The sequence below is a fragment of the Pituophis catenifer genome, unplaced genomic scaffold (assembly GCF_029215685.1).
Source record: "Pituophis catenifer annectens isolate HBS135680 unplaced genomic scaffold, rPitCat1.0.hap2 SCAF_9, whole genome shotgun sequence".
Taxonomy (NCBI): domain Eukaryota; kingdom Metazoa; phylum Chordata; class Lepidosauria; order Squamata; family Colubridae; genus Pituophis; species Pituophis catenifer.
In genome coordinates this window covers 359000-371904 of record NW_027256889.1, presented here as the reverse complement: position 1 = coordinate 371904, position 12905 = coordinate 359000, and the positions used below count along the sequence as shown (strand labels likewise).

General features: G+C 59.6%; 1 protein-coding gene across 2 annotated transcripts; it reads left to right on the top strand.

The window, feature by feature from the left end:
* Window positions 1-3324: 3324 nt before the first annotated feature.
* Window positions 3325-12236, top strand: DPF1 (double PHD fingers 1). 2 transcript variants are annotated; one of them, XM_070949962.1, is made up of 12 exons: window positions 3325-3424; window positions 4451-4611; window positions 5067-5174; window positions 6044-6171; window positions 6395-6484; window positions 7712-7790; window positions 8114-8245; window positions 9862-9912; window positions 10550-10669; window positions 11457-11569; window positions 11787-11868; window positions 11961-12236. In XM_070949962.1, exons 1-12 carry the CDS (start codon window positions 3393-3395, stop codon window positions 12029-12031), a joined length of 1167 nt encoding a protein of 388 aa, XP_070806063.1. In that variant the 5' UTR covers window positions 3325-3392; the 3' UTR covers window positions 12032-12236. The 2 variants fall into 2 exon arrangements, with proteins under 2 accessions (XP_070806063.1, XP_070806064.1); XM_070949963.1 differs by lacking the exon at window positions 9862-9912.
* The last annotated feature ends 669 nt before the right edge of the window (window positions 12237-12905 follow it).

Genomic DNA, 12905 nt, shown 5'->3' with positions numbered 1-12905 from the left:
GGGGACCGGGAGAGCTGCCCCCAAGCGATGTGGGGAGCCACGCAGGAGCTGCTGAAAAACCAGTTCCTCTCCCGCCCAGGCCGAGAACGGGTGGCCAGTTGGAAACCAGGGTAAGCAAGAGGCCTTCCAGGCCTGCCACAGCCTCCAGAGAGCAGGGGACAGATGTGGGGGGGGGGTGTCTCTGCTCTCTACCCCCTCCTTTGTTCAGAAGCAGCACCAGAGTGTCTCCGTCTTTGTCAGTAACAGCGTCCATTTTTCTTTGGGGTGTCCCACTCTGTGCATGGCAGGCCCCCTCCTCCCTGGGCAGCTGTCCTCTCCTCTTCCCAAAAGGGGGGGACATCTTTGTGGAGCTGCTGGGGAGGCTCTGGGTGCCTCTACTCCCCACCCCCCAAAGCTGCCTGTGGTTTGGCCTGAAGCTATGAAGGAGGCTCCTTTCTCTCCAGAGGCAGAGGGACCCTTCATCAGGCTTAGGTTGTGATATGTGGTGCACGTGGGGGACCACAAACAGGATTAGAGTTAGGGTACTACAAACCCTCCCCCAGGGGCAAGAGATTGGATTAATGGGAGATCCATGATCTTCTTGTTCCTAGAGAGGGGGGGCAAAGGGAGGAACTGGCTTTCCTCTCCAAAACTTAATGGGGGGGGGGGGCTTGGTGGAATGGTTATTGCAGAAGAGGTGCCCCCCTCCTCTCAGTTTTGGCTTGGATGGAGAAAAATTCTTCAGGTTAATCTTGTTTTTACATATTCCCAATGTTGGGTCTGGCAGGGTACTAGTGCTCAAATCGCAGCGGGAGGGGGGGGGACAGGACATTCCCGTACATTTCAGGGTGATGCCTGGTCTTGAGAGGCTCCCCTGGCTTCACCTCAGTAATCCAAGCATGGGGAGTGGGAGGTGGGGAAGAATCCCTCCGAGATGTAAAGGCTTGAGAAAAATTTCTTTCCTGGAGGACCTCAGGGTCACTGTTCAGGAACAATAAGGCTGAGCGTTTTCCCACAAGACAGCCCAGGGTTGATCTTGAAGGGGCAGCTGAAGGAGAACTTGGGGGAGGGTGTACCTTTTCCAGTGGGACAGCCAGCTTCAGGCAGGCTCTTGAAAGCAGCTGCCTGGCTCAAAGGCAGCAGCCCCTCCCACAAGGCTCCTTGGCCTCCTCAGCCCCCCCTCCAAAAGCAGAACTGCCCTTGCTTCTCCCCCACCCTTTCACCTTGGGCGAGCAGAGAAGACAGAAGTTGAGGAACAAGGCCTCTCCTGACCAGGCTGCCTGGAGAGTTCCAAAAATGTCGGGGGGGGGGGGGGGTGTTATTTTTTATCTTATTTTGAAACTTTTTGTATTAAAGAATCCCACCTATTTGTATTATATAATAAATAACAGAGCCAGTAATATAATATCCCAGTGCAAAGCTTGTATCTCTTATGGGGGGGTTTGGAGGGGGCAGAGGTGGGACACCGGGAGCCTCTCAGCACAAGAAACAAATGTGGGGAGGGGCTTCTTGGCTTGGACCCTTTTGCAGCCTCTGCAGTCCTGTCTGGTGAACCAGGAAGGTCAAGCGGTGGTGCCTGCAGACCACACACCCGGGGTTTTGGTGCCCCCATGACCAATTTTCTGGATTGGTATGCCAGGACATTCTGCTGCCAACTGATGGTGGCGGCTGGAGTTGCTGCTGCCAATGGTGCCCACAAACGTGGATGGGAGTCTTATCGCATGCCCAGCCTGGTATTGGTTTCTCAGGCCTGGCCCCTTCTCCACTTTAGCAACGTGTTAGGACCCTCCCGCGGGGCCAGGCGCAACACAGCCGGCGGGGGGCGTCGCCTCTGAATCCGGAGTTTTAGCGCAAATTGAACTGGAGGCAGGCTGGCTGCGGGCGGCAAGGCTTCAAGGCAACGGCCCCGGGACCTCGCTAGGCCGCCTTAAGGGCGCCCCGAGCGCAGAAATCCCGTTTCTCCGCTGAGCGGCGCGGACGAAGGAAGAGCGAAACCGCCAAGCGGAGGAGCGGCCAGGCAGGAGGCGCCCCTTCACGCGCGAGGCAGCCGGGCGGCCGAATGGCTCTCGGGAGGCGAGGCGCGCCAGTCGCCTTTTGCAAAGAGATGCCGCGGGCGCAGACCTCCGCCTCTCACCTTGCGGGTGTCTGCCCCGCCCCCCAAAACCTGCAGGGCTCTTGTACGAACCTCGCGAGGGGAGGAACCGGCAGCCACTAGGAAGGAGGACGCTTATGCCGAGCGTGGCGGGGGGGGGGGTCGTCGCCGTCCCTCAGCCGGCGGCATTCCTTGAAGGAGTCGGAGGGCGGATTCCTGCTGGTGCCAGGAAGCGGGGCTGCCGGCCAGGCCTTCGCCCGGAGGGCAGGAGGCGGCTTCCCGGTGGCCAAGGCTCTTCTCTGCGCCCACGCAAACGGCGAAGCGGCAGGAGGGGCGCTGCTCTGCCCACCGGCTTGGCCTCGGGGATTAGTGACCGGCGGGGCGGGAGGAGGCTTTGCCCCGGCCCCAACCCATACAGCGGCTAAGGGCCAAAAGAGGAGTGGTTGAAGTAGCCCCTCCTCCCCGGCAGGTCCTTCGAGGGCGTTTGCGGCTCAATTGAGTAGACCAAAAGGGGCCTGAGGAAATAGGGTGGAGGTCGCCGAGCGGGGCAGAAACTGCGGGGCTGCTCGACCTGGAGCGGAAAAGCTCTGCGGTCCCGCTGCCCCTTGACCCCAGATATTTCATGCCTGGAAGCGCTCTGCACATGCTTGGGAGCACCCTATCGGTTCCGTAGCCAGGGACGGTGACTTAGTTTAACTCCTGTAGCCTGCGCCGACTAGGTGTTGCCGCTGCCGATTCGATATCCCCGGATTGCGGCCTTGGCGGTCTCTGCTCCGCGCCGAGAGCCCCGCCCGCCCGAGCCGAAGCCGCGCTGCAACCGGCAAGGAAGGGCGGCTTCTTGCAGCAATGCCATTTACAGTGAGATTAATCCCTCTCCCATTTTTTTAATATCCTCCCTCCCTCCCTCCCTGTAGAGGTGGGTCTCCCAACTGTCAAACGCATGGCCTTGTGGGAGTTGAAGTCCTCTTGTGACAGTTGCCTGCTTCCCACCCCCAGCGGGTAAAGCGCTTGCAAAGGAAGGAGGGGAAAAATATTAATGCCAAAAAAGTGTCTGCGTGTGTATGTGGAGGAGAGAAGTCCTCTGTAAGACCGAGACTACATTCCCCATGGTGCACCGGGCTCAAAGGAGCTGGACTGTGATTGGCCCCCCTTGCTGCAAGCTGCTCGAGAATGAATAAAATTGTACAGTATATTCCGATGTGAGAGGTAAAAGGGGGGGGGGGCTGGGAAAAAGAAAAAGAAAGAGAGAAAAGAAAGGGGGATCCGTGGCTTCTCCCACCAGCCCAGCCAGGCTGGGTGAGGCATTTTCTCCCGTATCAAAATGGCCACAGCTGTGCACAAGTCTATCAAATGGTGAGTGCCCCACATCTGGGGGGTGGCACGATTCCCCGGCAGGCACGAGGGGCAAGGATGCAAAATGGGGGGAGGGAGAGGACTGGAGTCTCCCTTCCCTCCCCTCGCGCGGCGGGGGCTCAGCCGTTCCGGCAGCTGTTCTTGGCGAAAGGAGGAGGAGGAGGGAGGGGGCAGATGGGGGGGCGAGAGGCTCGGTCTGCCTGGTTGCTGGCAGTACAGATGGGCACGGGGAGGGCACTTGGGGCTGGGAGGCATCTGAGAGAGGCCCCCGCGGGGATGTGACTGCGCGTTCGGCGGATCGGCACCAGCGTGGGCTGGTCTCGGCGTCCTTCCCGGTGTCCCGCGTGGAGGTCTGTAGGCACGCGTGTTGTATGAGGGCCAGCGGTACAGGTGTGCCCGAGGAAACAGGTGCCGGGGCTCTCCCCAACAGGACGCGACGGCGAACCCAAGCAGCAGGCGGCCCGACTGCCGGGGTGGGGTCCGCTACTGCTCTTTCCCCCATTGTTCGGTGCCGGAGTTGCTCAGCCTCCCCGTGGGAGGAACTGAAGGCATCCCGCACCCCCGGTCACTCCTGGGCCGGGCTAGCAGATGGGCAGAGGCCCGCTTGATGTCATGCCCCAGCCGGTGCCTTCGAGCCGAGACGCTGCCTGGCCAGGAACAAAGTGCCCGGATCCCTTCTGGGGTGGGGTCTCTCGGGTTGGTTTCCCAGGGGAGGGGACTCTTCCAGGGGCAAATGGTCTCCTCACCCTTTGGGTCCCGGGCCAGCCGTGGCCATCGCCTCTTCCTCTTTGGGACCAGCTCTGTTTTCCCTGGACGGTGGGAGGGAACACGGGGGTCCCATGCCCTGCCACCTCTAGGGGCGCGGGCTCTCTCCACGCTGCAGCGGGCGGTAGCCTTCCCCAGCCCTTGCGGGGAATCCCTGGACCCGCTTTCTCGGCTCCCGGCAGCTTCTGACCCGAGGGCTGCTGTGTGAGCCGCGCCGGGCGGCCGAGGCGTGCTGGCTAAGGGCCGGGCCTTCTCTTGCAGCCTGGGCGAGGATTTCTACCGAGAAGCCATCGAGCACTGCCGTAGTTACAACGCCCGCCTGTGCGCCGAGCGCAGCATGCGCCTGCCGTTCCTGGACTCGCAGACAGGGGTCGCTCAGAATAACTGCTACATCTGGATGGAGAAGACCCACCGGGGCCCAGGTGCGGACATGCCCGCTGGGCACTGTACGTAATGCTGACCCTCCCCCAGGGGCCACAAGAGCCGAGTGCCTAGCTGGGGGGAGGAGAGAGAAGTACAAATTGACTTCATGAGGACTAGGAGCCTGAAACTGATGTGCAGAGAGGCCCATAGGTGGGCATCAGTTCTCCTTCCTAAGTTCCGTGGGCATCAGGATGGGCTGAGTTCAATGGTGGAATAAGAGCAGAGAGAAATGCAGCCTGCCTTTAAAGGACTCCCCTCATGCCAAACACCATGCCAGGAGGCATGGCAACCCATTTGCCCTTCAGCTTCCCCCCAGATACCATGAGGCTGCTCCACTTCAGGGGCCTGGCAGAGCTGAAACTCCTCTGCCAACCTTCAGATGCCAGGGGAGGGAGGCTTGCCCTCCCTGCTTTCCTGCCAAGTTCAGGAAAGATTGTGGGCGTCTCTCCTGCAGGCCTGGCACCCGGTCAGATCTATACCTACCCAGCTCGCTGCTGGCGGAAGAGACGGCGGTTGAACATCCTGGAGGACCCACGGCTGCGGCCCTGTGAGTTCAAGATTGGTAAGGAGCTGGGGGGCTGGGGGGGCAGAGAGTGTTGCCCTGGGCAGGTGCCGTATCTCGAGCAGGCCTTCTCTGCAGCTGCCTGGCAAATAATGGCCGCTGGGATTCTGAAGCCTTCAGAGTGGTGAAAGATGCCAATTGCCAACCAAGTAAAACAGACCCGATTCGGGTTATGGCTAAATGGAAACTCTGGAAAGATCAGATCAGAACTTGGCTTTGAATCATGGTTTATGAAAAGACACATCAAGTGCTTGCCAGGTAAGTGGGCAGCCTTGCTTAGAAGCGGTGGGCAGATTATTTAGTTATTAAACAAATTTACGGAGCTGCCCATTCCTCAGAAGGAGCACTGGTCACCAAACAAAATTAAAGCAGCTGCCAGTGAGGAGACCATTGAAAACAGTTCCCTTCCTGACAACTTTAACTCTTTCCTGCCTGTGGAATTGCTGCCTGCAGTCTCTGGCCTCCCATCTTGCACAGGTTGAGGTGATCCTCAGAGCTTGCAAAGCCCTGGACTAGCCATGGGCAGGGGATTCCAGTTTGCCAGGGGTGGGGGCAGGGCAAAACTGCTTTTCCCCCTCAGGTCAAGCCCTTGGGGATAACTGTGTGTGAGGAGGAGGAGGAGGAGGATGCCCTTACCTCGGAAAAGGAAGGGGCCAGAGGCAGGAGGCCTGGGGGGCGGGAGTGAGCAGGAGCTTGTGCTATTCTGGAGGTTCTGGGTGCGAATTATGCCAGGTGTTACTCTGGGATGAAGCATCTCCCTGGCAGGAAGCAGCAGCTGGGGCCGGTGGAGGGGAGGGAGGTGGTAGTGCCACAAGGAAGACCAGAGGAGGGGCTCCTTCTGTCTGACCCATCCTCCGCTTTCCCCCCAGATTGTGAGCCTCCCCTGAAGAAGGAGGCCTCTCTCCCAGAAGGGCCCGTCCTGGAGGCCCTGCTCTGTGCCGAGACGGGAGATAAGAAGCCGGAGCTGAAGGAGGAAGAGCTGATCTTAGACTGCCCGGTGAGGGCCGGGATCCCCACCCCCCAGGCCCTCAGGAGTCCTCCGGGAGTAGGGCGGTATAGAAATTTGATAAATAAATAAAGGATGAGGGAAGAATCTGGGCGGTCTCCTTGCTGCACCACCCCCCAGCTTCCTGGTTTGAGTGTCTGCAGGCCCTTCAGCTGCGCCTCCCCCGGGGCCTGGGGGGAGCACCCTCTGATGCACCCCCTCCCCTTTCTCACAGAAGGCTCCTCTTGGCGAATTCCTGCATGATTTGGACCCAGAAGATCTGGAGGAGGACGTCCCCCGGCGGAAGAACAAGGCCAAGAGCAAGGTGAGGCCGGCCTCCACTGGGCAGCAGGGCGGGTGAGGTAGTGGGGATGTCTGGGGCACCTTTGGCTGACAAGAAAAATACGTCAGGCGTAATAAGCCTGAGCCTTGCCCCCCACATGCTTCAGAGCCATTAAATTTGCTTTGACCAGCTCATGAAACCCAATATGTTTTCTACATCTTAGAAAATATTATCTTCACCAATGAGAAAGCTGGAGAGAAAAAGATTGCTTGCTTTCCGACTATTTTCAGGCAGGGTCGAAAGAGAGACCCCCGTCCACCAGTCGCAGCTGTTTGCTGGGATAATTGGCAGAAACTCCAGCAACAGATGCAGTCTAGCTCCAGGCTTTCCAATCAGGAGGCAGTGGGCTTCCTCAGGCCACCTCACTGGCTGCTTGGGGAGGGCCCACCTGACCGAAAGGGGCTACCTCAGTCCACGGCCTTCCGCCACAGCTGCCTTTGGGGCTCCTGGAGCCTGGGGGTGTCCTTAGCTGCTAGCCTGGGCAAGGGGGGAGGGCCCCCACCAGAGGGGCTCCTGGCTAGCAGTCACCTTGGAGGCCTCTGCCAACCAGGGCAGCCCCTGAGTTCCTTCCTCCTCACAGCAGGTGGCACATCAGATGGCGCCCCCACCCAGGCAAAGACCCACAGTGGGGTGGAGGGGCAAAGAAGAATAGTGGGAAGGGGGGGCAAGGAAGACTGGGGGGCTGCTGCGGGGGGGGATCCAGAGCCCCTTTGTCTGGCACAGACCCCCGGAGAGCAGTGAGGGGAATTCTGGCACGGTGCCTGCAGTTCCAAGGCTGTTCCTGGGTTTTGAGGAGGGCTCAGTGGGAAACAGAGAGTGGGACCCTCTCCGATCTGTGCCCCCACTAGAGTTGCTCCCAGTCACCATGAAACTCAAAGCAAAATGCCAGAAATAAAAGTAGGTCATTTTGTTTAGGGTACAGAATTGATTCCAATCGCATCCTCTCAGCTGTGTCAGAAGCTGAAAGCACAGTGGCCAGAAGGGGGCAAGGAGCCTCTAGCCAAAAAGCAGGGAGGGTGACAGCACAGCTGAAGGTGGGGGTGAGAGACCCCCCTCCCCAAAAAACTCAGAGACGCTTGTGCAGGGAAGGTCTACCATGTGTCTCGTCTTTCCCCACAGACCACCCACCAGTGCTCATGAGGCAACTCTAGAAAGTTGCCTCCGTTTAAGAGTCCTGGGAGTGTCTCACTGCCTTTCTTCCCCACGCAGGCCTACGGGATCGGAGGGCTGCGGAAGAGGCCAGAGGCGGCCCTGATGGAGGACCGGGACAAGCCCTACGTGTGTGACAGTGAGTGCGGCTTCCTTCTGGGAGGGTTGGGGGTGATTTCTGGGCTGAGGCTGGGGGGGGGTATTATGTGGGGCCTGTACCACCAGGCTGACTTCTGTCATGAGCCCCCATGGCCACCCGATGTCCCTGATTAGAGGCTGTGGGGGGAGGAAGGGGGAGCGGGCTCAGGGCGGCCAGGAGAATGACCCCGTAGGGCCTTCTGGGGGCACCCTTGGCAGCTTCCCAAAACCACCTAGGAGAGAGGAGAAGCCTGCAGTTTCCAGGATGGCAGAGAAGCTGGGCTACCTTGGGATGCCTCCTCAGCAATTTTCTGGCCTTTTCAGTCTGCGGGAAACGCTACAAGAACCGCCCTGGGCTCAGCTACCACTACACGCACACACACTTGGCGGAAGAGGAAGGCGAGGAGGGCCCGGAGCGGCACACCCTGCCCTTCCACCGCAAGAACAACCACAAACGTGAGTATCCCATCCCGTCCCATCCTGTCCCCCGCTGCCCTTTGTGCCAGGGTTGCAGCCTGCCTGTAGCCCCTTGAGTGGGGGAGCCAGCCTGGGGTGCATGCTAAGGCCAGGCCAGGATGCAGCTTCCCAAGTTGGGTTTAAAGGATGGGAGAGTCTCCCAGGGAGCCCCCAGAGGGACAGCAGCACAACTCTTGGGGAAGGGGCCGCAATCTGCGGCCCCCGCCTTGCACAGGGAAGCTCTCAGCTCCAGGGCCTGCCAGAGTTCCCAGCCACCCAGGAAAGCCCCTGGCCCAATCTCCATCCCTGCTGCCCTTCTCTCCTTGCCTTGAAGGGTGTGGAGGTCCCAGCTTCCTTTGCTGGATGTTTCACAGGCCTTCCTGTGGGGGAAACACCCTAGACGCCACCCCACCCACGAAGGAAAACATCCTACACCCCAGTGGAGCTGCAATTGCTGTCTTTTGTGAAAGTGCAGCAACTGGAGGTGTTGGACTGCGGTGGGGGGGGTCTAGGTTCCCAAAGTTGGCACATTTCAGACAGGCAGCCACTTCACCCTCCCAGAAAGTCCCCCCTCCCTGCTCATCCGCCACTGAGGGACGGCTCTGCTCCGAGAACCTCCCACCCTGATGCAGTTGCCATGGAAACACGGTGGGCGAACTTGGCAGGTGGAAGATTTCCAGCTTGGGTTTATCCAAGAGTGGGGGGACGGGTCTGGGGGAGACTGAGGCTGGTTGGGAATGGGAGCTGGAAAGGCAAGGAGGTGGGGGGGAGCATTCAAGGTTGCACACATATGCACGTGGAAACCTCTGCCTCCCCAGGAAAGCTTGGGGGCTGAGTGTGCAAAGAGATGCCTGCACAGCTTCGGAACAGAGCTCAGGCTTCTCCGCTTGTCTTTCTGTGTGTGTGTGTATGGATGAATTTCAGGGAAGGGAGAGGCCAGATGGGGTGGAAGAGCTTTCCTCTGAGAAGGCTGCAAAAATGGGACCCCCGTTCCTTTTGGGGAGGAGGGGGAGGGGGAAAAGGCTCTGCAAGTGGGTGCCCCGGATGAAGCCCTCTCCTGATCCCTTCCCCAGACCTGAGGGGAGGGGGAGGGGGAGGGAAAGAGGCCTCCCCCTCCCTAACAAAGACATCCCCTCCCCAGTCTTGGTGGTTGCCATGGAGATACCAGCGCCGTCGCTGGAGCAGTCTGCACAAAGCAGCCCGGAGGTTGGGAGAAGGGGCTGTTTGGAGCCGCCGTCCCTTGAGAAAATGGGCCGGGGGCCTGCTGCCTCCCCCCCGCCTCGGCCGAGACCTGCCTTTCTCTCTCCCAGCGCCGGTCGTGGAGTCGGTCGCTCGCACCGCCTGGGCTGCTTTTCGCCCGAAAGCTACCTCCCGCCCCACGGCCACGGCCCACGGCCCCCCGTTCTTCCCCAAAGCAGCTCGGCCGCTCTTTCGGGAGATCCGCTTCCTTGCTCGTTCACCTGCTCGTTCTGACAGGCCAGAGGTCCGGAGAAGGCAAACGCCCCTCCCAGGCTTGGTTCCCCGATTCAAATCAAATATATTCCTTTATTTTTTTTTCTTTTCTATGCTTATTTCCCTTTTTTCCATTTCTTCTTGCCATTTCTGGCTTTCTCTAGAGTTTTACAAAGAACTGAACTGGGTCCCAGAGAACCAGCGCAGGCACACAGGTAAATCCCACAACAGTGCTGAGAGGTTGGAGGCGTGGGAACGTGGGGTCTGCCTGGGACCCCCGTGCGGCCTCCCCTCCCCTGTCAGGAGCTTCTCCAGAGTCGTGGGGAGGGTGAGAGGAAGCGCGCTCCCACCTGTCTGTCCTGCGGCCAAAGTCTCCGTTTGGGATCATCCTCCCAACTATTCCGGGATCCTCCGAAAAGCGGCAGGGAAGGGGAGAGAGCGGAAGACCACGGAAGGGCAGCATTTTCTCAGCCACGCAGGCGGCTTCCGTGAGGCAGTTGCGCGATTGCCATGTTTTGCGATGTGCCCACCTACCAATGCAGGCTGCCCGAGGAGTGCCTGGGTGGCAGTTGCTGGCAGAAACCTGAGCTGGGCGCGGAGGGGGATGTCTGCTCCCTTTGGGTCTCTGCAGTGCACAGCCAGGTGCTTGCTAAGCACCCGGGCGCAGGAGGCCGGAGCGAGCGTCTTCCAGCCCCGGGAGAGCCGTTTGGGAGTGAGCGAGTGAGCGAGCGAGCAAGCGCGCTTGTGGCCGGCTGGATGTGGCGACCCCCCTCGGCGGGGTGTGTGTGTGTGTGAAGACAGAGGGGCGTGTGGGTCCACGCCTGATTTCGACCTCTCCTTGCTGTTTTGCAGCTAAGAAAGCTCCGGATGGGACAGTCATACCAAATGGTTATTGTGATTTCTGTCTAGGCGGCTCCAAGAAGACTGGCTGCCCGGAGGACTTAATCTCCTGTGCTGATTGTGGACGCTCAGGTGAGCCGGCTCAGCCTCTGGCCAAATGGCACCTGTGGGCATGATGCAGCAAAGGAGTTCGGGGTCTCCTGGGGACCCATGAGCCCAAAACTTTGCTCCCCCTTTTTTGAGGGAGGGAATAGGGTGGCAGTTGGGAATTTGGTGGCTACACACAGCACAACGAATGGGGATTGCTAAAGCCCTGCTAGGGCTGGCATGTTTGTGGCTTGGCATGTTGAATATGCCCAACACTTTTATTGGGTACATGATCGGATGTATTTTCTGAAGCCTCCTTGCCACCGGTCAATAACAAAGTGATGCCCAACCAGCAGAGTCCTTTATGCCCAGTGGCAGGACTCACCTGTGGCTCAGAGGCACCACTTGAACATGAGGGGGGGGAGCAGGGATGGGTTCTACTTACCTTTACTACCGATTCACAACGGGGCTGCGCGCGCATGAGAGCGCTCTTCTGCGCATGCACAGAAGCGTTCTGATGACATCAGGGTCAGTGGGCAGAGCCTCCCGCCAGTTTTACTACCGGTTCTATAGAGGGGGGAGCATCCCTGGTCCCTGCAGGTGCCTTAAGGTCTTCTGCTGGTGGGGTGTGGAAAAAGCCGTAGGGCCTGGCTTGTTAGGACGGCTGGAGTTGGGGTTTTGTGTGTGCGACGGTCTTTCCCCAAAGCTCTTCCAGCTTCCCCTGCTGGACGGCTGGCCCTTGGAGGCCATTCCGGATGGGAGCCCAGCCTCGCAGGTCGTTGCGGAGGCAGCTGCCCACCTCAGAGGCTGCTGGTTCTTTCCCCCCCCCCAGGGCACCCGTCGTGCCTGCAGTTCACGGTGAACATGACGGCCGCTGTGCGGACCTATCGCTGGCAATGCATCGAGTGCAAAAGCTGCAGCCTCTGTGGCACTTCAGAAAATGACGTAAGTGAGCTGCTGCTGGACAGCAATCGTAGCTTCTCCGTTCCCCCTGCAGGGTTGCCTGGAGTTGCCCACTGTGGCCTGCAGAAAGCGTGGCACTTTCCTAGGCCGATGGCAGGCTGTCAGGGCGGCCATGGGGGGGAGGGTTGCTTCCCCTGCCCCTTGAAGCAGCATCCCAGATGGATGAGCCTCTCAGTGGCAGCCCCTTCTTCCCCCCCAGGACCAGTTGCTCTTCTGCGATGACTGTGACCGCGGCTATCACATGTACTGCCTGAGTCCACCGATGGCTGAACCCCCTGAAGGTAAGAGACCCCCAGCCAGCTGGGGAGGGCAGGGAGGGGACTCCCTCTGCTGAGAAGGCCAGGATGTGATCCCCGGCTGCTTTGGCTTGCAGGGAGCTGGAGCTGCCATCTGTGCCTGAGGCAGCTGAAAGAGAAAGCCTCTGCCTACATCACCCTGACCTAGGCTGCAGCCTCAAGGCCCCCCCGCCAGCCTCAAGGCCCTCCAGGGGGCCTGGAATTGTACTGCAGGCCATGCCCGGGAGCAGTGCAGGACCTTCACTCGTCACTAAGAGGAACATCGAGGTCTGGCACCCAAAATGTTGATGAGGCTCCTGTAGTGGGGACTGGCACTTGCCACCTCCTGGCTCCACCTAGGCCACCCCAATGGGGCCAGTCCACACAAAGCCATACGCCGGGGGGAGGGACAGAGACCAGCCCCTCTGCCCTGGTGGGAGTGGGGGGGGGAAGCTCCATCCCTCCAGACTGATGCATGTGATGAAATTGTTTGCCTTTGCTTGCAAGTCCAGAGGCTGGCTACCTGGAGGGGAGGGGGGCATCCTGGCTGTGGACCCCCTTCCTGCCCATGGGAGCAATGTGCAAGGCCTTTGACAAGAGTTGGGACCAGCCGGCAGGACGGGGGTTGGGCTGGGGGAGGGAGAGCCAAGAGCAATGGGGGGTGGTAACCACTAAGCTGTTGCAAGGCTGAGGGGGGGGTCTATTTATGATTTTAAAGGTGGGGGGGAGAAGAAAGTTTTAAAAGGGCAGCCTTGAAATAGGGTGGGTGGGCTACTCCAGGGACAGAAACGCCTGGGAGCAGCCAGAGGCCTGTGGGGGCCTTGCCCTGCCAACCTCTTGTGTAGCTGTGTTGTTCCGTTGCCTGCAACTTTTGTGTGCTTGGATTGTTACGTACATTAAATGTGGTCAGAATCGCTGCCTTTGCCTCTCTCTGCCCCACTTGCGACAATGGGAGGGCAAATACTGGCCGGGGGTGGCTATCGGAATGGTAGCCCCTTTCCAGCCTCGGTCAGGGTCCCCCAGGCACCCTGACAATGGAGAAC

Coding starts and splice junctions, on each gene's coding strand:
- DPF1 (XM_070949962.1), top strand. CDS start 3,393: ATGGCCACAGCTGTGCACAAGTCTATCAAATG. Junction 5,175..6,043: donor GCCCTGTGAGTTCAAGATTG/GTAAGGAGCTGG, acceptor CTTTCCCCCCAG/ATTGTGAGCCTCCCCTGAAG. Junction 9,913..10,549: donor GAACCAGCGCAGGCACACAG/GTAAATCCCACA, acceptor GCTGTTTTGCAG/CTAAGAAAGCTCCGGATGGG.